The 27499-nt window shown below is 37.4% G+C and overlaps 1 protein-coding gene across 1 annotated transcript in view; it reads left to right on the forward strand.

The window, feature by feature from the left end:
- The first annotated feature begins 3459 nt into the window (after positions 1-3459).
- Positions 3460-27499, forward strand: part of ALDH1L2 (aldehyde dehydrogenase 1 family member L2) — a 68465-nt gene continuing 44425 nt past the window's right edge. Inside the window, exon 1 of the mRNA XM_031941042.1 lies at positions 3460-3607. Within this exon, the coding sequence (XP_031796902.1) occupies positions 3560-3607 (48 nt within the window). The 5' untranslated portion in view covers positions 3460-3559. The remainder of the gene's footprint in view (positions 3608-27499) is intronic.

Raw genomic sequence — 27499 nt, forward strand, 5'->3', positions numbered from 1 at the left:
GGGTAAGAAACTTGAAGAGGTGATTTCTAACATCCTTTTTGACTCTGATAGTTACAGGATTCTGCATTTCACAGAATATGCTGAGCATGTTTTGAGTCATCTCCAAAGGCATTTGAAACCTTCAAAGGACAGCATGATATATAGTTCATTTCCTAAGCCAGCTTGTTTACCGATACCTACCATAAAGAAAACTAAGAGTCTTGAGAAAACCAAATGAAATTAAGTAGGTAAAAGAACATCGTAAATTGTAAAGTGCTGAGGAAATGTAAAGTATTAATATTGCTGTAGTGGATTCTCCATAAATTAACTTTAAAGTGTATAAGATAATAATACATTATATATATATATATGACACTTGAAAATTTGCAAAGCACTGCTCTGAGAAATTCAGTATCTTGCCCATAATCATTACCGATAAATATCTGAGTAGAATTCAACCCTCGATCCTAACTCCAAGTTAATTGTTCTGTTTAATACATCTGGCTACCTCCCAGGTATCCTAACTTTTATAGAATTATGGGTTTAATCCTAAAAGGTACCTTAGAGGTCATCTAGCTATCCCTAATTTTACCGATGAAGAAACTGAGGCCTAATGAGGTTAAGTAGATTGCAGGGAGTCCCAATTTTATTTTTTAATGTATTTTTTCCAGTTTTTAATGATCTGTTGTCAAGTGGAAGCAACTCTGAGGTTCTACCTCAACACCCATCAAATTGGCCAAATTGATAAGAAAAAGGAAAAGAATAATTTTGGAGTGGCTGTGGAAGAAATTGATCCATTGATTCACTGTTGCTGTGAATTAGTGGTCTTTGAGACTACTCTAGTAAATCGATACCCTAAAGAGATTAAAGAAAGAGGGAAAGGACCCATGTATACAAAATATTTATAGCAGCTCTTTTAATAGTATCAGAAGAAGAAGAAATGGCAGGAAAATAAATATCAAATGGTTTATGAATTGGTTTACAAATCTTGGTTTATGAATACAATGAAACACTATGGTGTCCTAAGAAATAATGAAAGCAACAATTTTAGAGTAAGCTGGGAAACCTTGTATGAATTGATACAGAGTGAACCAGGAGAACCAATTTGTATAATAACAATTTTGAAATACTTAAGAATTCTGATGAATGCAGTGACTAAATATGATTCTAGAGGACCATGAAGAAACACAGTATCCACTTCCCTAGAAAGTGGTGCAAAATGAAACTTTTTTTTTTTTTTTTTAACAAATCAGTGATGAATTTGTTTTGCTTTGTTTGACTGGGCAAAAGGATTTTGTTTCTCTTCCTCAGTAGGAAGGAGGTAAAAAGGAGAGATTTTTAAAAATATTTTAAATGTCTTATTGATAAAACATATTCCTACTTTTCTTTTAAAAATGGACAAACCTAAACATTGTTGGGTTATTTTGTTCTAGTTCATACCTCCATTTGAGAAAGAGTTTATCTTTTTTCCTATTTCTTTACTAGGTGCCACTTTAAAAAAAATTATAGCTTTTTATTTTCAAAACATATGCATGGACAACAACATTAGCTCTTGCAAAACTTGTGTTCCAATATCCCTCCCTTCCCCATTCCCTCCCCTAGATGGCAAGTAATCCAATATATGTTAAACATGGTCAAAATATAAGTTAAATCCAATACATGCATATATATTAACACAATTATTTTGTTGCACAAGAAAAATCAAATCAAACACAAAAAAAAATGAGAAAGAAAACAAAATGCAAGCAAACAACAACAAAAAGAGTAAAAATACTGTGTTGTGATCCACACTCAGTTCCCACAAACCTCTCTCTGGGTGTAGATGGCTCTCTTCATGACAAGATCATTGGAACTGGCATCAGTCATCTCATTGTTGAAAAGAGCCACATGCATCAGAATTGATCATCATATAGTCTTCTTGTTGCCTTGTACAATGATCTCCTGGTTCTGTTCACTTCACTCAGCATCAGTTCGTGTAAGTCTCTCCAGACCTCTCTGAAATCATCTTGCTGGTCGTGTCTTACAGTACAATAATATTCCATAACATTCATATACCATAACTTATTCAGTCATTCTCCAATTGATGGGTATCCACTCAGTTTCCAGTTCCTTGCCACTAAAAGGGCCGCCATAAACATTTTTGCACATGTGGGGTCCCTTTCCGTCCTTTAAGATCTCTTTGGGATACAGGCCCAGTAGAGACACTGCTAGATCAAAGAGAATACACAGTTTGATAGCTCTTTAGTTCCAAATTGTTCTCCAGAATGTCTGGATGAGTTCCCAACTCCACCAACAATATATCAGTGTCCCAGTTTTCCCACATCCCCATCAGCATTCCTCATTATTTTTTCCTGTCATTTTAGCCAATGTCAGAGGTGTGTAGTGGTATCTCAAAATTGTCTTAATTTGCATTTTGGTGATTTAGAGTAGGTGCCACCCTTGATAAAAGACTATACAAGAATAATATGAATGTATTGTATCCTGTGGTATTATTTCGGTTTTGGAATTGGACCCAAGGCTCCCAAAGAGATTTAAATTGGTGTTAAACTTAAAGTTATAATACAATTTTCCACCTGTCAAAAATCCCATTCTTGACTTGGCTCTTTTCAACAATGAGGTGATTCAGGCCAATTCCTATAGACTTGTGATGGAGAGAGCCATCTACAGCCAGAGAGAGGACCATGGGGACTGAATGTGAATCACTATATAGTTTTTTTTTTCACCTTTTTGTTCTTATTTGCTCCTTTTTTCTTTTGTTTGTCATTTTTTCCCTTTTTGATCTGCTTTTTCTTGTGCAGCAAGATAATTGGAAATATGTATAGAAGAATTGTACATGTTTAACATATCTACCACCTAGGAGAGAAGAGAAGGGAGAAGAGAGGGAGAAAAATTTGGAACACAACGTTTTGCAAGGGTGAATGTTGAAACTCTCTTTGCAAGGAGTTTGAAAATAAAAAACTATTATAAAAAAAAAAAAAACCATTCTTGCTCAATTGCTAAGTCTTCATAAAGCCTTTCCCCATTACCCCCATAGTTCTTTCACACATCTAACATTTTCCCACACCTGTTCTTGCCCATTCTGCCGTATGTTGTTATTTATGGCACTCTTCTCTCCTACTAGATTGTAACCTCCTAGGTTAAGTTTTGTGTAGAAGAACCTAACAGCATCTCACGGGTGCTGGGTCCTCCATGAATATCTTTTAACAAACGGTTGTCCAGAAAGTCAAAGGAAAGTGTGTGGAGTGAATGGATGTTGCCATTTATGGTTTGGGAAAGCCTTACTCTGCACCGAGGGGAGACCCTGCGCGCTGAGCAGAGGGGAGAGGCTTTGGGGAGGGCAGGGGGCTGGGATGGTGCGGGGCCGCGCCGACGTGTCGCTAGCACCCGGGAGGCGCGCGCTCGCCCCGCGGGGGCCGGGAGCGGCAGCGGGCGGGCTTAGGGGCGTTGCGTCAGCCGGGCCGAGCCTCTGCCAGCTGGAGGGGGGCGTGCCCTGCTCTCCGAGGGGCCGGCGGGCTAGCGGGGAGGCTCGGCCGCCCGGGGGGCCTGGCTCCACTCGTCGCGGCCCTGCCTAGCCTGCGAGATGCTGTGGCGGAGCGGCCAGCTGCTGAGGAGATTCTCCACCGCCCGGGTGAGTGAGTGAGTGAGTGAGTGTGTGAGGGGCTCGGTCCGCGCCGCGGCCAGGGCGCCCGGGGTGTGCTTTCCGGAGTGCTAACTAGCCCGCGTTGTCCGGGACGGGAGATCCGCGGCTGGGAGCGCCGGGCGGGGATGGGCGGCCGCGGCCGGGGAGGTGTCCTTTGTCTTCCGAGGGGAGGGGGAGCATCGCACTGCACGGCAGAGCATCTCGCGGCGGTGGGCAGGAGCTGCGGGGCCGTCCGCGAGGGATCGCCGGCCTCGAGCCCTGGTGTTGTTCGGGCCAAATCCTGGGGCCGCGACGAGCGCGAGTGACCGTGCGGGGCAGTGCGGCTCAGTTAGTGTAAAAATAAAAACAACAACAACAAAACCCTGGCCGTTCTCCCGGGGACTGGCAACGGACAGAGACTTAGCCTGGAAGCTCCAAATGCCCCCGAAATCTGGGTAATGCCCGGCGGGGGCTGGCCCCATTTACAGCAGCTAGTTTGTGACGCCTGGATACTCCAGAGCCGCTTTGGCTACCACAGGCGCTCGGGCTTCCAGGATTCTCCCCGGCTGAAGACTCGGCCACGTTGAACCTCTGTTGTACAGTAAGTGGTACTGTAAAAACAGCTGTCGTCCAGTGCCTTGGAATTGCATCAGCTGCCTAGAAGCCCAGTGAGTGGGAGGACACGTTGCACGGAATTAATCCTCAATATTTTGGGGGTGAGGAGCTAGAGAGAGATGCCTTTCCAAGTAAGGCTCCCAGGGTGTCCTGCCTGGGATAAAATGCTTCCCGGAGAGGGAAAAATTGCCCACGAGCCTGACTCCATAGACGGGGAACCTATACAAAATATACTGTTTTGTAAACTAATTGCTCTTTGGTGTCCTTGGCCAAATAGTCCTCTGTAATAGTGTGTAAATATTTCTAGAGGAGAAAAAGCCCTTGGAGGGAGTTAAAAAAACAAACCAATAAAAAAACTTGAATGATGTAGTCTTCTTGTTTCCCCAGAACACTAATTATTCACCAAGACTGCAGTACTCACTTTCTATTTCCCTATTAGGGAAATTAATCTTTTTTTTTTCCCCAAATGCCAAATTTCTCAATTCCAGATTCCAAAAAATTCCACTTTTTCCCAAATTTCCAAATTCCAAACCCAAATTTTCCATTTTTTCCCAAATTCCAGAAAATTCCAAGTTTTCCAATTTCCAAATCCAAATTTTTCCAAATTCCCAAAAGATTTCAATTTTTCCAAATTTTCAAGTTTCAAATCCAAATTTCCAATTTTTTTCCAAATTGCAAAAATTCCATTTTTTTCCAATTTTCAAATTCCAAACTTTTTTCAAATTCCAAATTTCCAAATTAAAATAATCTCACTTGAAGTAGATAAGGTTCCCTCTGGAACAACACTTAGAGGAGTGCTATGGGGAACATTTTAATATTGCCATAAATTTGCATTCTATACCAAAAAACTCCACTTACTACTCTGTATATGAATTCTAAGTCTTCGACATGGCAAATGTGACTTTATATATATATATATATATGCACATATATAAATTAATATGCATGTGTGCATATATAATATATAAATATATAATATAAATATTTATAAGTGTGTGTTCATAGATATACACCCATACATATAAAAAGTCACCACATTTGCTATATGGAAGGCTCGGAACTTAGATCAGGAAGAGACTGAAAAAAACTAAACCACATCTGTATTGACTTCTCTCTAAGTAGAACGAGGTGATATAGAAAAGGTGAAGTATGCAATTCAATAAATGAAAATCTGGGCTCTTCAAGAGAGCCCAAGTGCTCCACTGTTTTCCAAGAAATGTTCAAACCCTGATCCATTGCAATGTGTTGGTTAGATTGCCAGTGGAAGAGTTGAAAGAATGAAAGCTATAATCACAAAGGATGAGAAGATGTGGTTATATTACAATCACTATCAGTAGGAAGAGCATTTACATTAAAGATAAAGATTTTAGCTCAGCTTTTTCGGAGTACTGAATAAATAATTGATTTCTTTCAATGACTTTTACCTTCCTGATTGCTTTAACTCACTCATTACATACAGCTGTTTAATTCTACTTTGCTCCTGTTTCCTACATGTCTTTCAAATTCTGAACACAGAATTCTTAATTTTAAATCAATGCTTTACTTCTCATTATTCTTATACCCAGCAGCCTACCATGTAGCCCAGTGATTTCATGTTGTACACAATATAAATGCTAATCTTATTTTGTCATTAAAGGCTTTTCTTCGCCATAAAGTTTTATGCTCAACTTCTCTTTCCTTTATCTACATCATTTTCCCTATCTAGAATGCCCTGCCTCCCTTTCTCCAGCTAATGAGATTCTATCCAACTTGTGCTGGATTGATGCTACCTGTTTAATTTTGAGGAGAGAGAGAAGAGAATAAGTTTGTGGAGAGATAGTTGATAGTTCCATATGTTCATACAATTGTGTATACTTTTTAAAATTTTAAAAGCTTGCTTTCAGATATGGAAGAAGGGGGGGTACAACAAAAATAAATGACTTCCCCCTGAGTTAGGAAGGGGCGGATTGAATGCCTAAGGTTTCCTTGAACTAGAAATCACACTCTCGGTTTAAAAAAAAAATAGTTATTAACAGGTCCACCCTTCACTCAATCCTGTATCTTGTTTATGACTCACAAATTGTTGGCTCCCATCCCAAGAAATTCATCACTAATCTCTGTTTTATATGTGGGATAGCATGATTACACAAGTTTATTTCATTCTTGAAGGGGCCTTGAATCTTGGTCGAAACATGTCTTTCTTGCATATCTTCACAAAACAGAAACTATGGGAAAAAACATAATGTCTTACCTTTGATGATTAGTATAAAATTACTTAGCTGAAGTAGAACAATATATTTTCATTCTCCAACCTATATACTAATGAACATAATATAACTGAATTCTTTTCAATTTCTCCCTTCTATTGGATTTAGTGGTGAAAGTGACTTAGTTTTTTCTGTCAAATATTTTGCCTCTATTTCAGTAAATGCTGTGTTGGATATAGGAAATAGCTGTAGTGAAGCAGAAAGAGAAATAGAAAGTATTACTCAACTCTCCATAGGACTTGACAAGAACAATTACTTACATGGGTTAATGGAGTCTATGATACTGATTAGAACCATCCATTTTTCCAGTTCCAGTTTCTGGAACCATCCAGTTCTGGAAAGAGAAGTAGAAAGTATTACTCAACTTTCCATGGGACTTGACAAGAACAATTACTTACATGGGTTAATGGGGTCTATGATACTGGTTAGAACCATCCATTCCCCAGTTTCCAGTGGGGAAAGAGGTAACCAAAAAGTTCTAGGTATGGTCAGGAAAATGGCCGCTCTGGAAAATCATCTGGATCTGTTTCTCCTATTTTGGAACTAAACTCTTCCCTCCCCCAAATCACAAAACTTTGCATATCCTATGACCTGGGTTGGGCATGTAGTACAAAAAAGATATACATGAAGCAGCTAGGTATCACAGTGGGCAGAACAAGGGCTGGAGTCAGGAAGACTGGAGTTCACAGCCTACAGTTCAGGTACTAATCAGCTGTATGAACCAGGCAAAGTCACTTAACCTCTTTTTGCCTCAATTTCCTTACTTGTAAAATGGATTTAACAATAGCACCTACCTTCTAGAGTTGTCATGAAGACCAACTGAGATAACTGTAAAGTGCATAACACCATGCCTGTCATGTAGTATGCACTACATAAATATTACCAAGTATTTGGTACAAAAATATTCATGGCAGTGCTCTTGTAGCAAAGAATTGGAAACTAAAAGGGTGCCCATGAATTGGAGAATAACTAAATAAATAGTCACATTTGAGTAAAAAGGAATATGCCATAAGAAACAATGAAAAGGAGAGATTCAGAGCAACCTGGAATGAACTAATCCAGCATGTGAAGTAAACATAATCAGGAGGACAGTTTATGCAGTGCCATTGTAAAGAAAACTCTGAAAGAGGACTCAAGAATTACAGTCAGTGCTTCTTCCCATCTCTCGAAAGAGAGCTGATGGATTCTTGAGGAGATGCATTGAGCATACACTTTTAGAGATGGTCAATATGTGAATTTGTTTTACTTTACTATGATAGCTTATTAAAAGGGGCTTTCCCCACTAACTTTGGAAGGAAGAGCAGAGAGGCTAGTAATAAATGATTTTAAAATAAATGATTAAAAATTTATGCATCCATAAATCACTTAAAAATACTCAGAAAATGCATATCCTTTGAAACAGAAATGTCCCTACAGGGTCTGTATCCCAAAAAAAAATCATAAAAGAGGGGAAAGGAGCCAAATTTGCAAAAATGTTTTTAGCAGCTTTTTTTGTGGTGTCAAGGAACTGAAAATTAATGGATGCCCATTAGCTGCAGAATGGTTGAATACGTTATGTTATAAGAATGTAATGAAATATTATTGTTCCATAAGATGAGCAAGTTGATCTCAGAAAAACCTGGAAAGGCTTATATGAACTGATGTTAAATGAAGTACCAACCAACAACCAAGAGTACAACAAAAATACAGAAGCAGAGTAGCAACAAGATTATGTAATAATCAACTATGATAGATGCAGCTCTTTTCAACAATGAGGTGATTCAAAGCAATTCCAATAGACTCAATAGTTTGTTGTCTTGGGTAGCCGGAGAGAGAGAGGGAAGGAGGAAGAAAAATTTGGAACGCAAGATTCTACAAAGGTGAATGTTGAAAACTATCTTTGCATGTATTTGGGAAAATAAAATACTGTTAATAAAAAAGATACACAGAAGAAAAAGTGAAGTGAATTTAGAGGGAAAGAGGCAACTAGGACAGTGCTGAATTTGATATATACATAAAAAAGTCAAGCTGCATGTAATAGATATAAGTGGTTTTACATGCAATCCTCTCCATTTTTTATTTATGGAAATGTTTATAGATGTTATTTTTAATCATAGAATAACAAACTTAAAAATGAAGGATCACACAAATGAATTGAGCAACAAGAAAGGCCAGATTTAGTGAAAGATGATCTACTGGGTTTAGATTGCAAGAATTAGTAAGGATTTGTATGAAATAAAGAGTGATATCATTTTTATGTGTATTAGCCTTTTGAGCACAAGTTGACTTTAAGCTCTGTCATGAATTGTAGGGTCTTGCTAGAATTCCATCACCATTACTGCTTATGGAACCTAAGTATGGGCAGACACCATTTTTTATGTAAGTAATTTGCTTGGGACTTTGCCTTGGTGGGATACCATTGACCAACTCTGGGGCTTAAAGATGGTGGGCTTGTTCCTTTATTTGAACCTGTATTCTGCTGACCTCACCAAATACCATAGGTGACCTGTCTATGGGATTTCTGATTTCCTACCAGTAATAGCTGTGGGCATGGAAATCAGTTGTGTTGACTTCAGCTCCTTCAAATAATCTCTGCCCCTATTGTGGAGGTATAAGGAGTAAGTGAAGGGAAGAATTATGGGTGAAAATCAGTTTGAATGGAAGGGGATATGTGAAGTAAAGGAATGCATTATGTGGTTACAACTCAATAGGCAGAAGGGTAAATCAGTAAACCTGGCGATAGGAGATACAACAACTAAGATATTTGAAAGTTCTGCTGGTTCTTTGGTGTTTTCTATAGGACTGGAGGAAATAGGGCAGATGAACTCTAACTTGCCTATAAATAAAGTAGAACAAAGCTATTTTACAAAATCGAGCACTCCAATCCAATAAGATGAAAGCTAGGAAGACATATAGATGTCTTTTTTGAAGAGTAATCAAATTACCTCAGATTCTGTGATGGAGCATAATCTAGGCCATTTTCCTCAAGGGGACTGAACTGTGGAGGATACAGCTCAGTAATGAAATCTGTTGTTACTGTTGCACTCTATTGCACAATAGTATAACCTTATATTCAAACCATCTTTAAAAGGTTTGAAAAGTTATCTTCTATTCATTTCTACCCCATCCTCTTCTTGAATCTAAAACAAAAGTTGTAAGCCATCCTCCCCCATGTTTGGTTTGGAAACAAGGATGGTCGGTTACAACAGATCAAAATTAAATGGCAGGATACCAATCCTCTTCCAGCATGGCAGTGAGGACCCCCACTCTCCAGCCATGGCAGACCTTCTCTCACTACTCTTTCTTCATGAAAAGCACAACAGGAGAGGTGAAGTGATAGAAGAGCATCTTGTTCTGGAAAACTTTGAGTACTTCTTTCTTGGATCTAGTCAAGGAAAACACATTTAAATGGGATTGTAAGGATCATAGATTTTAGAGCTGGTAAAGGATCTCACATGCCTTTGAATCCAATGCCCTCATTTTACAGATAGGGACCCAGGTCATATTCAAGCTGTATCATATCGACTTAATACTGAAAAACTTGCCCCCAGTCAGTATGGGAGTACCAGATATAGTCATAGCTTGAGAAAAGAGAAACAGATACCAATCCTGCCTTCTGAGAGATATTCAGAAAGAGACAATACCTACCTGGGAAACGTGCCTACTCAGGGAATTCTCCTGGAAAACCCCATGGCAACCATACCTTTCCCAAATTCACCTTGGTTTGACTTAACCTTACAGACTGAGATAGCTTACAAGCAAGCTTTCTCAGTGATCATAAGTTTAATGATATGTGGTGTTACCACCAAGAGAAATCCATTCTTTTCACTCCTAAAATCCTGCACTTATAGCTGCCATATTCTTAAACTGAATTTACTTATTTGATATTTTCTTCAATTACATATAAAACAAGATTTTGTTTTAACTTTTTTTTAAACTTTTGGGTTCTAGATTCTCTTCCTTATCCCTACCCCCAGCTCCTATTAAGAAATCACATGGGAAGTTATGCAAAACATTTCCATAAAAGTCATGTTGTGAAATAAAACATAGGTTTCCTGTCCTAATAAAAAAACTCTCAAAAATAAAGTTAAAAAAGAGAGGGAGTGTGATTCAATCTGTATTCAAACACAATCAGTTATCTTCTCTTGGTATGGATCGAATTTTTCATCATAAGCTTCAGAGTAGTCATGGATCATTGTACTATTGAAAATAGCAAAGTCATTTACAGCCGGTCGTCCCAGAACATCGCTGTAACTTTGTATATAGCATATTTCACTTTGCTTAAGTTCATGGAGGACTTGCTAGATTTTTTCCAAGAGCATTCTGCTCATCACTTCCCAAAGAACAACAATATTCCATGGCAATCATACACCACAATTTATTCAGCCATTCCCCCAGTTGATAGGCATTCCCTCAATTTCCAGTTTTTTTGCCCTAAGAAGAAAGCTGCTACAAATATTTTTGTACCTATAGGTCCTTTTCTTTCTCCCCTTTCACCTTTTTAAAATCTCTTTTGGTATTCATGCCTAATAGTGGCATTGTTAGGTCAAAGAATATAGATGAATTTAATAGTCCTTTGGGCATAAATCATATTTTTTGGTGATTTATTTATTTATCTATTAATTGTTTGTTTGTTTGTTGCTGAGGCAATTGTAGTTAAGTGACTTGCCCAGGATCACACAGCTAGGAAGTGTTAGGTTCCTGAGACCAGATTTGAACTCAGATCCTCCTGACTTCAAGGCTTGTATTCTATACACTGCACCAATGAGCTGCCCCTTGATGATTTATTAATTGGGGCATTAGCTGCCATTTTCTTATAGTGATAGTCCTTGAAGTACAAGAAAACAGCTCGGTTTTAAATTTCTCAATGCTGTTCTTTATAAGTGCTGACACTGCTCATACCCCTCTATTGCCTCATCCAGGGTGGTAACACTCTAATTCTGCTGATACAACTTGGGACATGACCCCTTTTCCCGTCTCTTCTATAGGTCTATTGACAGTAGTCAGAATGGGACCCAACTTTCTGTAAGTTCTAAGAAGTGTTCTAAATCTGTTGAGCTAACTACCCAATCCCCCCAAAGTACCATTAGAAACAGTATGGCAGATCAGGTGACATCAAGAGTGAATTAATCTTTATGTTCTGTCACTCAGATTCATAAAAGTCTACTTTCCTTAGTCACTGGTTCTGTTCACAAGGTCACCCATCCATATTCTCTAGTACCACTGGTCACATCTAGTCTCATTAAGATGTTTTCTTGGTGTCTATTTAGGTGGGCTACTGCTCTAACCACTCTGCCTCCAATTTGCATAGGTTATTCAAGAATGTAACATGAGGTAGGTGGGGGAAAATAGGGAAGAAAGGCATCTGTGATCCACAAAGAATCTAAGATCCCTCATGGTCAAGCATTGAGCTGGACTTCTTTCCAGGTAAACTGTTTAAATCCTAGAAGGCAATTCTCTTGATTCTTAAAGCTCATACAAGACTAGATCCATCAAGCCTTAAACACATTGATCTGACCACCAAAGTATCTAGTTCACCTAGAATACATTTGCAAATGTCCAGAAGCTTCAGACATATCCCATGAGAGAGACATTTCTCCACCGGGGACAGATTAGTTTGCTGGTAGAAAGTGAAATGAATCCTCACAAACCTTCCATACCTCTGGTCAGAAGCTTTGTGCTTCTTTCCTTAGCAGGAGATGGTCACTTGGCAGAGTGAACCACCCAATAAAACATGACCTGGTATATCAGTCAGCAGCAAGAAAACTATCTGGGTACCCGCAGAGCAAAACTCCCAAGGCCCAGGATGATCTAGGACATGGCAAAAATTGTTCCCAAGATGATATTCCAAGCTGCTCAGTTCCCTGCCGATAGGCCTCCATCTGGATTAATAGCCCAGAATAGTCTTCACTTAAGGCAGTTCTGCTGCCCCAGAAGTCATATTTCTATCCTATGTGACCCAGATCCTATTGCAGAAGAATCTTAAGTTCTTTCCTTGTTTTTATTTTGAAAATTAAAACTCAATCAACACAACCATTTCTCTATCCAAATCAAAACAGAAAAAGAGACAGCTAGATGGCTCAATGACTAGAGCAGTGGACCTGGACTCAGGAAGACCTGAGTCAAATCCAGCCTCTGATACTTCTAGCTGTGTGATCTGGGCAAATCACTTAACCTCTGTTTGCATTAATCCACTGGAGAAGGAAATGACAAAACACTCCAGTATCTTTGCCAAGAAAACTCTATGGCCACTATGGTCCATTTGGTCATGAAGAGTTAGACACAACTGAACAACTGAACAACAAAGATGAAACCATAGATCTCAATTATAGACAGCTTTTTTTTTTTACATGACCAAACCGTCAAGTAAAAGACGTCAAAGAATTGGACTCTGAAATATTGTACAATTAGCCTGTGAAGGAAATCAAAAATGCAGGTGGGCAAAAATATAGGGATTGGGAATTCAATGTAATTTTTAGTCATCTCCCAGAATTCTTTCGCGGGGCGTAGCTGGTTCAGTTCATTACTGCTCCATTGGAACTGATTTGGTTCATCTCATTGCTGAGGATGGCCAGATCCATCAGAATTGGTCATCATATAGTATTGTTGTTGAAGGATATAATGATCTCTTGGCCCTGCTCGTTTCACTCAGCATCAGTTCGTGTAAGTCTCTCCAGGCCTTTCTGAAGTCATCCTGTTGGTCATTTCTTACAGAACAATAATATTCCATAATATTCATATACCACAATTTATTCAGCCATTCTCCAATTGAGGGGCATCTACTCAGTTTCCAATTTCTGGCCACTACAAAGAGGGCTGCCACAAACATTCGTATACATACAGGTCCCTTTCCCTTCTTTATGATCTCTTTGGGATATAAGCCCAGTAGTAACACTGCTGGATCAAAGGGTATGCACAGTTTGATAACTTTATAGACAGCTTTTTAAAAGAGAAAGTATATGACAGATTCGATCCAGTTACCTTCCAAAACTCTGATGCTTGTTTATCTCCCCCCAAACTTTCCTCTCCTGAAACTAGTAGGTAAAGAAAGCCATTGATGTTTCAAGTAGCTTCAGACACTTAGTAGCTGATTACCTTGAGCAATTCACTTAATTCTGAAGGGTTTTTTGACCAAATAGGATCTAGTTTCTGGAAGAAAAAGTTAGGAAACTTACCAGGAAGTGGTCATATCTTTTTATAGTTCTAGATAAAGAGAAGAGTACCCAGACATAGTCTGGCACACTCATGACCTATGATGGATGACAAGATAAAAAAGGGATTTTTAAAACGTGACAACAGGGATTTTTTTGAACTTGACAAAACAAGGATATTGAGAAAGCAAAACCACTCAACTCCTATCAGACTTCTCCTTTCTCTGTCAGTGAAAAGGATCTGCAGACCGAGGTGTGTAGGACAAAAATGCTTCAAAGGAAATTGAAAAGTTAATTAAGAACCCCTAGATTTTTTTCACAAACTATTGCCATCAGGCTGAAATAAACTCTATCTAAGGGCGATAACAATATAGATTTAATTGCTGAGGTCCCATTAGTGATCTTTGAGGAAAGAGAGGGAAGGAAATAAGCATTTATTAAGCAACATCTATCTACGTGCTAAGCTTTTTCCAAACATTTTGTTTGATCTTTGGGAAAACTTAATTAGAAAGTACAAGCTATTGCAAGCCTAGAGTCAGACAAAATGGTCAGATTTGCAAAAAGGGAAAGATGGCGGTTTCTTCAAATAACAGGTCAACATGTTTTAATTCCTGGAAAGATTCCAAACACATTAAAGTGTTTGCAGGCACTCAGAGCAATGATTGCTAGGACTTGCCGGGAATAAAATGATTCAAGCCAGGATAATGTATATTTCTTTTTAACAGAGTTTCTAGACTTGTGGATCATGATAATCAATCATTCCTTTTGACAGAATTTCTAGACTTGTGAACCATAATAATCATTCTGCAAGCATTTATTAAATACGTGCTATTCCAGGCACTGCTCTGGGTACCGGAGATACAAAGACAAAATAAAATCAGCTTTGCCTTCAAAAAGCATTTTTCTGTAAGGGAAAACAACATAACACATTTAAATAGATCTAAAATTTATATAAAGCAAATCCAAAGAAATTTGAGCAGAACAGGGAGATAGTGATAATTTGGGGGACCAGAAAGGGCCTCAAGTTGGATGGGATATTAGTGCTGACTGGGAAATAAAACTAGAGATTCTAAGAGACAGAAATAAGAAAAGGGGAATGCCAGGAAAAGGGCCAGCCTATGCAAAGGCTGGAGATATGGTACATAAGGGGATGCATATTGACTGATAGAATCCATAGAACCCTGGCTAAGGAGACTGAAAAGAGGTCAATATCCATAAATCCATAGAGTTTAGCATCCTAAAAGAGTCAGTTAGCTATAATAAGGAGTAAACACCATGAGGCAGAATGCTGTAGTGGGTTAACCCAAAAGGGATTCAGCAAAGATGGCAGAGGCCATGGACAGATTAATAGGGGAAATTTAACCTTGGGGATTTGACATCTGATTGGATACAATAAGATGGGGCAACCTAAGACCTCCCCATGGGTGGGATTGTAAAGTTGAGCTGATCCCCAACAGTGCCCTTTCCTGCTTGCCTCAGACAGTAATTCAAGCTTTCTCTGCCAAATCCATTCTGTGAGGATATGACTTCATTTCTTGGAATTTTGTAAAAGTAAAACCATATCCTTATAAAAGGGAGATTATAAAACCAGAGACCAAATATGGAAAGAATTTCAGAAGTCAAAGTTTTGTTGGCCTTGGTGTCAATGATACCCGACTGGAGCTTAGGAGGTAGACCAGAGCTGGATATATAAATCTAGGCATCCTCTGTTTGGAGATAATACTTGAACCTGTAGGAGCTGATGACAAGTAGAGGGAGGGGATAGAGAGAAAAGAGAGACAAGGATGAAACCTGTAATATACCCTGGTTAGAGAACATAATGTGAATAATGGGCTGGCTAAGGAGACTGAAAAGAAGTAAAAAACTCTAAGGAGAGTGAGAAGTGGTTAACAAGCAGAAGGACAAGCAGAAGAAAGTAGTATTGGGAAAACGTAAAAAAGAGAGGATCTAAGAGAAGAGAGTGGTCAACAGGATCAGTTTCTGCAGAATGATCAAGGATGAGGACTGGGGAAAAGCCAGTGGATCTGGTGGTCAGGATATAGATCACAACTTTAGGGAGAGTAGTTTCAATTAAGGCAGAGGCCAGATTACCAGGGATTGTGAAAAATGAGAGGAAAGCAAAGTTGAAACAATTAATGTAGGCATTTTTTTTTCTAAGACTGTGGCTGTTTAAGATGGGGTATAAAGACTTGGACATGTTTGTAGATAATAGAGAAGGGGCTGGAAGCTAGGGAGAGATTGAGGATTAGAGATTGAAAAGGAGGGATGTTTAGGAGGGCAATGCACCAGGGAGACAGGATAGGATGGAGTCAAAGGTCCACGGAAAAGGCTTGACCTTTGTGAGAAAGGCCTTCTGCAAAACTAGAAGTAATAGGAGTCTAGAGAGAGGTCGATTTGGACTTTGTACAAGGAAAAGGTTACGAATGATCAGAACTGTCCCAAAGAGAAATGGACTGTGCCTGAGTGTAGTGAGCTATCTTTATCACAGGAGGCTTTAGGAAGAAGCTGGCTAGCCACGTGACAAGAGTGATGGAAAGCCGATTCCTACTCAAGTTCAGTTTGGATTAGATGGTGTCTGAGTTTGCCTTGTAAATTTTAGGTCAGTGGTTTTCAGAATGTAGTCTGGGGCCCAGAGAGACCTCAAAACCCTTTCATGGACTCTCTGAAATTAAAACTATTTTCATACTAAATACTAATACTAAATACTAAATTGTTTTTATACTAATACTACTATGCTAAGACTAAATGTTTTTATTTACTAATACTAAATGTTTTTATTTCTTATAGAGTATCTGTAGATACTCTACAGCTAAATGATACAATTGATAGAGCATCTGACCTAGAGTCAGGAGGGCTTGAATTCAAATCTAAGGTAAAACATTTAGTATTTGTATGGTCTTGGGCAAGTCACATAATCCTGTTTGCCTCAGTTTCTGTAGCTGTATCTGAACTGAAGAAGGAAATAGCAAACCACTCTAGTATCTTTGCCAAGAAAACCCCAAATGGGTTCCTGATAAGTTGGACACAAAATGAATGACTAAACATCACATATAATCCACATAAGCAAAACTCTTTGCAGGGGAGGTGTCCTCAATAATTTTTAAGCATGTAAAGGGGTCCTGAAACCTTTGAGAACAGCTGCCCTTCGCTGTGCTATTTTTGAATGCCTGAAGGAAAGCAGTTCTCCCTAAAAAGAACAGAAATATTTCTAAATCTGTTGTGCCCTTATGAGATATAACCACAGCTTCAGTGCATAGCACAATGTCTGGCATACAGTAAGTGCTTAATGTTTATTCACTGATGCATCAAAAAACCAATAACATAATTAACCTTTTTATACATGTTGGCCTCTCCCTTTTTTGTACCATATAAAAGCCAGAAAATCTGACCTTCCTCATCTGTAAAATGAGGAGATTAGGTTACATGAGTCCTTAAGCCACTTCCAGTTCTATAATCTCTGATCCCAAATCTTCCTAGAACAATTGTATTTTCTCTTTATTCCCATCACATTCTCCTTACTTTATATCATTCTTATCAGCATATCACATCATAATCTGCTTTACCAGAGCAAGGACTGTGGCATTTTTCCTTTTTGTATTATTGGCAACTTTCATAGTACCTAACATACAATAAATATTTAATATTTGTGGGATTATTGTGGAAAGCAGTTCCTTTCCATGTCTAAGAATGCTAAAGAGACCTTATTTCCGTCATTGATCTGTCAATTTTTTTATCCTTTGAAAAAACTCAATTCTTTGAAGTAGACTAGTTGCTGCAACATATTTTGCTACCAAAAATATCTTTCCACAGTATTGCTTTGAACTACCTTTCTCATTTCTGCCTTCTGACTCGTATTTCCATAGGGCAAATTTTCAAAATTAAATGCTGTCTTTCCCAATTTATAAATGTATATGAACAGGAAATATTCAGAAGAAGAAATAAAGCTATAAAAAGCCACATTAAAAATGCTCCAAAACACTAATCATTAGAAATATGTAAATTAAAACAAGTCTGCAATATCACCTCATACCCATCAGATTGACTAAGAACAACCACAACTGAAAAAAGACAAATGTTGTAGGAACTGTGGGAAAGCTGGTGTGCTAATGCACCATTGGTCGAGCTGTAAACTGGTCCAACAATTCTAGAAAACAATTTTGGAATACAAAAAAAAAAGCTATTAAATCAAACATATACTTTGACCGAAGAATGCTACTACTACTTCTATATCCTAAAGAGATCAAAGAAAGAGGAAAAGGACCCAAATGTACCAAAAAAAATTGTATCAACTCTTTTTATGATGGCAAAGAATTGGAAACTCATTAGGTACCCATCAATTGGAGAACTGCTAAACAAGTTATGGTATATGATTGTGATGGAATATTCTTGTACTGGAAATGATGAAGGGGATAATTTCAGAAAAACCTGGGAATACTCACATGAACTATTACAGACTAAGACAAGCAGAACCAGGAGAACATTTTTATATAACAATAATATTGTAACCAATCCGAACTCCAGAGGACTCATGATGAAACATGCTATCCACCTCTAGGTAAAGGACTGAGGGACTCAGAGTAGAAAATAAAACATATTTTCTTTTCTTTCTTAAATTTTTTTTTGATATAGCTAATGCACGAATTTTTGGCATGACTAAACATATTTGTAATGGCCCTTTTTTTCTAATCTTCTCAATACATCAGCGGGGATAGGGGAAGGAAAGAATTTGAAACTGAAAATTAAATTGAATTTTAAAAACAAATAAAATGGTATGTTTTCCTTTTCCGCACAACAGTGATATATAGTACCAAGGATTAGTTTAAATATTTTATTACATCTTCAACTACCTATCAGACATCTCAAACTTAGAGGTCCCAGAGGTATCTTAAAGTCAATATGTCCAAACTAAACTCATTATCTTTCCTCCCAAATCTTCCCCTCTTCCTAATTTCCCTATTCTCATCAAGGATACCACTTTCTTCTTAATCACTCAGGCTCGCACTTAGGTATCATCCTGGATTCCTCATTCTTTTTCACTCTACAGATCCATTAAGTTGCCAATTCCTGTAGATTGCACATTTGTACCATCTCTCCTATACACCCCCTTTTCTTTTCTGACATCACTACCACTTTATCATCTTACACCTGGACTCTCACCTCCTGGTTGGTTCTCATGCCTCAAGTCTCTCCCTGTTCCACACTCTCTTCCTCTCAGCTATCGAAACGATCTTCCTAAAATGCAGATCTGACCATATCACCTTCCTATTTAATAAACTCTTATCAAAAAATAAAGTTCTCTGTTTGGTTTTTAAATCTCTTCATGGCTTGGCTTCCTCTTACTTTTCCAGTCTTCTTATACCTCAACTCTCTTCCACATACTTTATGATCTAGTGACATTTGGTCTCCTTGCTGTTCCTTGCACAAGATACTCCTGTTATGCCTCATTTCTCCCTCAGTTTCCCTGAATTGTTCTGCCTCAGTTTCCCTGGTGGCAACTCCCCCTTCCTGGCCATTAGGACTGATATAGGACTAGTGCTGCAGAGCTCTAGACACTCTGGCATTCCAAAGAGTCATAAAACTCCAGATGGCTTACCTCAAATGTTTGGGCATCTTTCTGGCTCAGATGTCCTGTCTCCTAGCTTCTTTGTTTCCAACTTGTCAGAGTTTATGATCCTTCTTTCTTCACCCCCAACTTGTCCTTTCCTGGAACTTCCATCCACCTAGTGCTATATCCCCCTTGCCTTTGTTTCCCTGATAGCTGGAGCCCTTATAAAAAGTCTCTGGAATCACTTACTTGTTGCTGGGTGCTTTGAGACAACAGTCCGATCCAGCCAGCTGTTTAATACTTTCCACTATTAAAATATTAAAAACCCTCTAATCTTTGTCTTGCCTCAATTTCTCCAGCATTACACTCCATCTTGTGACAGCGCATTTCCACTCGCTCTCTCTCTTCTTCTCTCTGTTCCTGACTTCCTCCAAGTCTCAGCTAAAATGCCACTTTCTACAAGAAGCTTTATTTTAAGATTCCCCTTCAGTTTATCCTGTATATGATTGTTCTCTCTATATTTACATTCTGTCTATAAATTGTTGCATGTTGTCTTCTCCATTAGACTATCATGTCCTTGAAGGTAATTTTTTTCTTTCCTTTTTTTTTTTTTTTTTTTTTTTTTGCATTTAGCACAATCCCTAACACATAGTAGGTACTTAAAAGAACCAGAATTGTTAAATGCTTTCAATGTTGGTAGAGTTTTTACATGTGTATTTATGCATGTATGTATATGTATATATGTGTATATATATATATATACACACATATATATATAATAACACAATTTTTCAAAGAAAAAAAGAAAAATACCTTTAAGGTTTTTTTAGCAGCCATAAATTGACATAGTACTTTTTTACATGTTAAAGAAAACAGGATGAAATTTTACTTCACTTTTACTTCAAATTTTACCTTACTTATAATAGTTGCTTATAATTATTTTTGCAGATAGGAGAAATTATAGCAAGTATTAGTAAACATTTTTTTTAAATTAAAAATTCTTGAATCAATTGACATGTGAGCCTTCTAATGGTAATAATTTTATTTTTTACTTGACTCCCTGTAACATTGAAACTCTGCCATCTTGTTATAGACAGTTATTCAGTCATGAAATCAGAATTTCTAAATACAAAACGAGTTCTACAAATGTGAACATTCTGAAGCCTTTTCTAGAAGCATTATGAAAGGGGAATTCAATTCCAAAAGGTATTATCATGCCAGCTGAACATCTTATTACATTTGCATTGTGTATATCATATATACCTTATTTAAATAAAAAAGTCAGCATTTGGGGGCTGGTTAGAGTGATCAACAACCAGAGATTTTATTGTTGGCATGTATATTAATAAAGATGAGACTATATGAGGTCTAGTCTCTCTGTTTTCGATTGTCCTTTCATTTTTGCCTCTAGAATTATTCTTATACCAATTAGGGAATTGAATGGAGCTGAAATAAGCCTTGTGTTACCTCCCATCACTCCTCCCCTGTCTCCCAGTTCCTACATGGCTTTTAAAGAATTTTGCTAGTTGGAGTCCCTAAAATAGGTTTTAGAGACATAAACTATTAATTTGGGCTTTAACAAATAAGAGGAATTGTCTAACCACAAGTCAGCTAGATAGGTAGGGCCATTTTCTTTCAGTATGCAGAAAATTAGAAAAAAAAAATTAGATTCACTCTTAGCCTGTGCCTTTTGTAGGCTGTCTGTCTGGGTATGGTAACTCATAGCTCTAGGCTTGCATTGAAAGGGCTTTGACCCTTTCTTTAGCCACAGAGTGACATCCTAGCTGAAGTAGCAGACAGACCAAAAGAGGATAAGTAGATAATCCTCAAAAATTAATAAACCTCTGGGGCAGCTAAGTGGCACAGTAGATAGAGTACCAGCCTTGAAGTCAGGAGAACCTGAGCTCAAATCTGACCTCAGACACTTAACATTTCCTAGCTGTGTGTCCCTAGGCAAGTCACTTAACTCCAATTGTCTCACGAAAAAAAAAGAAAGAGAAAAGGAAAAAAGTTAATAAACCTCAAAAGTTAACAGATCCTGACCAGTGGAGATGCAAAGCCCATCCAAGAGGAGAGTACCGTTGGGAATTCTGAAGCATCAGAGGGGGAAAATGCAGATAACCTTCAAAAGTTAATAAAACTCAAGTTAACAGCTAAAAAAAAAGTTAATAGGACAGAGCAAATCCTTGCCCAGTAGAGATACAAAGCTTATCCAAGAGGAGAGTACCACTGGGAATTCTGAAGCATCAGAGGTGACAAATGCCTAAAGATCTGAGTCCCTGGATGCTGGGAAATCCCAATGTGCATGCCTTTCCTGTGGTGGTATGGTAGCCCATTTGAACATATTTCATATATAGATGAATGTTTTACATCACTTAATTTACTAAGTAATTAAACGTTATTTGTTTTGAACAAATGTGTACTCCCACCTTGCAAAAATAAACAGATCAGTGGAAGGAGGGGAAAGTAGTTATAATAATTTTGAGTGGCTGCTGACCCATAGAATGCCTTGAATGTGAATTAACTTTCTGGATCCCATGTGTGAAAGGCTGTCTGGGTTATACCTCAAAATGTTTAGGTCAGTATTTCTGATTTTGTTGGTGTAAGTACTCCCTGTGGTGACAGATATAATTCCTCTATGCCCTAGTAGATGGCCTTTGAGTTTCTAGAGTTCAAAATAAAAATAATCATCCTCTGATTGCCCACATTCTGGTGATGTTCCTGTTAGAATTTATCTAAGTCCTCAGATAAAGTCTGAGTGGTAAGAAACCTTTCCACCCATCCATTTTAACTCAAACCTAAACAAGAAACTCTTTTTTCTATCATCCCTGAGAAATGCTCCTCCAAATTCTACAAAAAGCTCTTGAATTAAAGGGATCCCCTTCCTCAGCTCATTGTACTTTTAGACAGGTCTTATTATTAGGAAGTGTTGTGGGTTCGATGTCTTATTCCCATACTCAAAGCCTTTATAGTTTATCATAGGACTTATTAAAGCATGAACTAATCCAGCTTTAGAGAGCCCTAAATCACTTCCATGTCACAGGAGGCCCGAGAATGGGGCTTTAGTGGATGGATTTATCGAATTTGAAGAATGTAATCAAATGTATGCTTATACATAAGGGATGAAGGAGGAAAAAAATTCAAAATCATATAATGTTGTAGAAGGCAAGGGAAAACAGCTTTAGGAAGGAATAATCATTTATCTTGGTGCATTATCTCTTTGTTTTCTATCATACCATACTAACTGAATCATACCCATGATAATCTATGGTGAAATAGACCTCCCTCTTGCAGGGACTAAGAGCCAGAATGTTGCATTATCTATCTATTGTTGGAGCTTAGCTCTTTATTACAAGGAAAGGCTCCATTTGGAGTGGTATATAGGGGAATGATTGTGTGACACATAAAGAGAAGATATCAATAACACTTTTTTTTAAAAGTGGGGGAAAGTGTCTAGCCTGCCATATATCCATTTCTTTTAAATGACATGCCTACAGCCTACATGTGTAAAATGGGCAATATGAATATTCTTCTTACACCCTTATTTTAAGATGAAAAGATTCAGTTTCTGTGCATACCCTTTGACCCAGCAGTGTTTCTATTGGGCCTATATCCCAAAGAGATCTTAAAGGAAGGAAAGGGACCTATGTGCAAAAATATTTGTGGCAGCCCATTTTGTAGTGGCAAGAAACTGGAAACTGAGTAGATACCCATCAGTTGGAGAATGGCTGAATAAATTGTGGTATATAAATACTATGGAATACTATTGTTCTATAAGAAACAATCAGCAGGATGATTTCAGAAAGGCCTGGAGAGACTTACATGAAGGGATGCTGAGTGAAATGAGTAGAACCAGGAGATCATTGTACATGACAATATCAGTATTATACAATGATCATTCTGATGGGTGTGGCTCTTTCCAACAATGAGATGATTGAGGCCAGTTCCAATGATCTTGTGATGAATAGAGCCATCTGCACCCAGAGAGAGGACTGTGGGACCTGAGTGTGGACCACAACATAGCATTCTCACTCTTTTTGTTGTTGTTCACTTGCATTTTATTTTCTTACTCATTTACTTTCTTTTTTTCATCTGCTTTCTCTTGTGCAGCAAAAGAATTATATAAATATGGTTATACATATTGGATTTAACATATATTTTAACATGTTTAACATATATTGAATTGCTTGCTATCTAGGGGTGGGGATATGGGGGAAGGAGAAGAAAATTTGAAACACAAGGCTATGCAAGGAACAGTGTTGTCAAATTATCCATGCATATGTTTTGAAAATAAAAAGCTTTATAAAATAATTGATTAATTAATTTCACTATAAAATACAAAAAGAAAAGATTCTGTTTCACTATGAAATGATCAATGTAGTCTACAAGATTTTTTTTGTGAGAAAAAAAATAAACTTAATCATGCCCTTCATTGCTGTGGGGCATTTCTGGAATAAAATGTTTAACTTGATATGTTTAGTCAAGTCCTTTTTTTCCCCTTATAAACTGTCTTGAAATCCTTTTTGAATGTTTCATCTTGGTATGAAAATGAACCTGGGCTCTCCAAAGGGTCTCAATTATGGCAGGGGATAGCAAGCTTAAAAAAAAGAAAAAAAAAGGCTTTGGTTGCAATTAGGTTGCAGTGGATAGAGCACCAGCCTAAAGTCAGGAAGATCTGAGTTCAAGTTTGGTCTCAGACACTTAATACTTCCTGGCTGTGTGATCCTGGGCAAGTCACTTAACCCCAATTGCCTCAGGAGAGAGGCTTCAAGTTCAAACCTTGTAATGGACTATATACCTACATTCTTAGCTAACTTTGGAGAGATGCATCTCGTAGTTGGCTGATTTTTTTTTTTTTTTGATTACAGTACCTCTTCTTTAAAGACTTTAAAGACTGCCCAAAACCATGCGCTTAGGAGGTACTAATCATGGAGGGATTGTGATGGGCTTGGAAGAGAAGGATATCCACAGTGACACCATGATTCTCTCAATTGCTGAACACTAATTGATAATAGGATCTTTGCTTACTGGATAGGATTTTGGAGGGGAAAAAATGCCCTTTAAACTAAAACACTCATTTCATGACTACCTTAGGAGGTTTCAATAGCACTTTATATAAATAAGCCTGTGCTGCTTTAGATAGATGCCTTGTGTTGCTCCAAGAAGAGATTTTTCTACATTAAAAGAAATGAATTAGTAGCAGAAAAAAGTTCAGCATAAGGAAGAAGAGCACAGCATTTCACTGTCTTCATTATTTTAAAATTTTATTAAATACTCTAAAATGACTTTTTGAAACAGTTGATGGAATTAACAATAAAATATTGTATTAAATAGAAAATCAAATTTTAAATATAAATTATTTTTAATTGTACATGTTTCACTTATATTGGATTACTTGCTATCTAGGGGAGGAAGGGAAGGAAGACGAAGGGAGAAAAAAATAAAACACAAAGTTTTACAAAGGTGAATGTTGAAAACTATCTTTGCATGGGGCAGCTAGGTGGCTCAGTGGATAGAGTACCAGCCTTGAAAGTCAGGAGGATCTGAGTTCCAATCTGGTTTCAGACACTTAACACTTCCTAGCTGTGTGACCCTGGGCAAATCATTTAACCCCAACTGCTTCAGGAAAAAAAAAAAAGAAAGAAAGAAAAAGAAAAGAAAGAAAGAAAGGAAATTATCATTGCATATATTTTGAAAAATAAAAGCTATTATTGCTAAATGAACAAATACATATATTCTATTTATTTAAAAATATGAATGATTTGGGATTATCTATATACATATTGATGTATATGTCATTATATAGCATATATGTATATATAATAATATGTAATATATAAATACTAAGCACATATACAATTTTTATTATTGGTCTTCCTATCTCCATTTTTCCCTTAACAAAGTAACATTAATAATTAGGTTTGATCATATCACTTGCTTAAAAGCTTTAAGTGTTCCTTGGTCCATATATTATATGCTATATAATAAGTCATTTTACCTTTTTTTCTCATGGTTTTTACATGTATCTTTTTCACAAAAGCTAAAAAATTCATGCTCCCCTAATATTGGCAAACTAACACCCTCACCCCAAGCTACAAAAGAGATTTTCCATTGCCATAGAGCATAATACTTCCAGGGAACATGTGAGGAAAGAGGGATTGGTCATTTTCTCATGAGAACAGCATCTAAGGGAAATATACAGCAAAGTCTCCAAGGGTTCTCACTAACAAATATTTCTTTTTGAAACTCAGGATCTACTGGAGTGTGATACCTACCAAAACCAATGAAAATGTCTGCAAAGCTAGGATAGCACTAATTAAATGATTACCAGTGGAAGTTTTTCTTCCTCATTTAATTTCCCATTCACTTCATCCCCAAAACCATAATGGTAGCGCCAGCGCCAGATGATCCAGCATTCTGTCTTACAGCAATGGTGACAACTCTGTTCTCATCCTTCCTTTTGTCCTTGACTATGGTACTGACCTAAGATGAGTTAGCCCTATATTCTCAGCCTTCAGTCAAATTTAGACAGTTTACTGATCCTACTTCTTATCCTATTTTTCTTCCTAATATCCTTTGACTTGTGCCATCCTCCAGGACTGTAAGGATTCCCTCCCCATATTTCTGCTGGTTAAAAACTGGTATTTCTTTTTTTCACTTAATAGCATTTTATTTTTTCTAATTATATGTAAAAATAGTTTTCAACATTCACCTTTCTAAGATTTTGAATTCCAAATTGTTCTTTTTTCCTTTCCTCCCTCATTCCCCCCTGCCCCAAGACAGAAAGAAATCTGATGTAGGTTAAAATACAATACAATACAATACAATACAAAATACAATACTTTTAAACACATTTCCATAGTCATGTTGTGAAAGAAAAATCAAAATGAGGGGGGGAAATCACAAGAAAGAAAAAAAAGAAAAGAGTATGTTTCTATCAGCACTTAGTCTCCATAGTTCTTCCTTTGGATGCAGATGCCATTTTCCATCCAAAGTTTATTGGAATTGTCTTGGATCACTGAAATGCTGGAAAGAGTAAGTCTATCATAGTTGATCAGCACACAATCTTGCTATTGCTGTGTACAGTGTTCTCCTAGTTCTGCTGACTTTATTCAGCATCAGATCTACTATTTCTTTCAAGCCTAATTTGGGGACTCTTTCTGTGGTTCTTTCACTGATTTCCTTCCCCTAAAAACCTCTCTTCCAGAATGAAGAGTTCTTTCCCTTCCTAAATATCTTGTTTCTCTTCATCGGGCCTCTCTTGTATGCTTATACCATAAATAGCCATATATATGCTTTTTTGTCTTATTTCCTAAATTGAAAAATTCTTGAGGACAAGAAACAGATCATATTTTTTCTATCCATAATATTTGTCACAGTGCCCAGTGCACAATTGATATATGAAGGTCCTGGCCTTAGGAATTGTATCTTTTTATTTATGGTAAAAATGCTATTCATATCCAGAGAAAGAACTGAATATATCTGAATATAGATTGAAATATACTTTTTAAATTTCATTTTTCTTGAAAGTTTTTTTTGAGTGGGAGGTCCTACGCTGTTTTCTTTCACAACACGACTTTTATGGAAATGTTCTCCATGACTTCACAAGAGCCTTCTCAATGAGGGGAGTTGGGGAGGAAGGAAGGGAGAGAATCTGGAATTCAAAAAATTTCAAAAAAATGTTAAAAATTATTCTACATGTAATTGGGAAAAATAAAATACTAAATAAGGGATTGTACCTCCCATTATTGCCTCATATACTAACTATATGTGCCTGAACAAGTTATTTAACTTCCATCTAAAACCCTAATAGTTTCCTCATAATAGCACCTGCCTTTCAGGATTGTTGTAATGATCAAATAAGATAACAGTGTTTTACAAACTTCAAAGGGCTATAAACATGCTAGCTATTATTATAGATACATGTATACAGCATATAATTTTCAACAAAAACTATACTAATGAGTTAAATTTTTAACTACAAATGTGCGCTTCTTTCTGCCACATCTTGTGACTTCTCATTAAAATCAACTTTGCTAATAAATCCTTCTTTGACTGTATCCATTAGCATTTAAAGGAAGACTTGTAAAGAATTTTTATTAAATTTACTCTTTGGCTCAAGTAGCCTCCATATGGGCAGTGGTGTGTTGGTGGAAGGAAATCCTGGACTTGATGTGGAGGGAGGAGAAAGTCAGAAGACCTGGTTTTAAGTCCTATCCCTGCCATTTAACAAGTCATAGGCTTTAACAATTCTGAGCCTTCATTTCTTTGTGTAGAAACATGAGATAATACTGATCCTACCTCACAGGGTTGTTGTGAAGAAAGTGCTTAGTAAATTATAAAGTGCTATTTAAAAATAACAAAA

The sequence above is a fragment of the Sarcophilus harrisii genome, chromosome 5 (genome assembly GCF_902635505.1).
Source record: "Sarcophilus harrisii chromosome 5, mSarHar1.11, whole genome shotgun sequence".
NCBI lineage: Eukaryota > Metazoa > Chordata > Mammalia > Dasyuromorphia > Dasyuridae > Sarcophilus > Sarcophilus harrisii.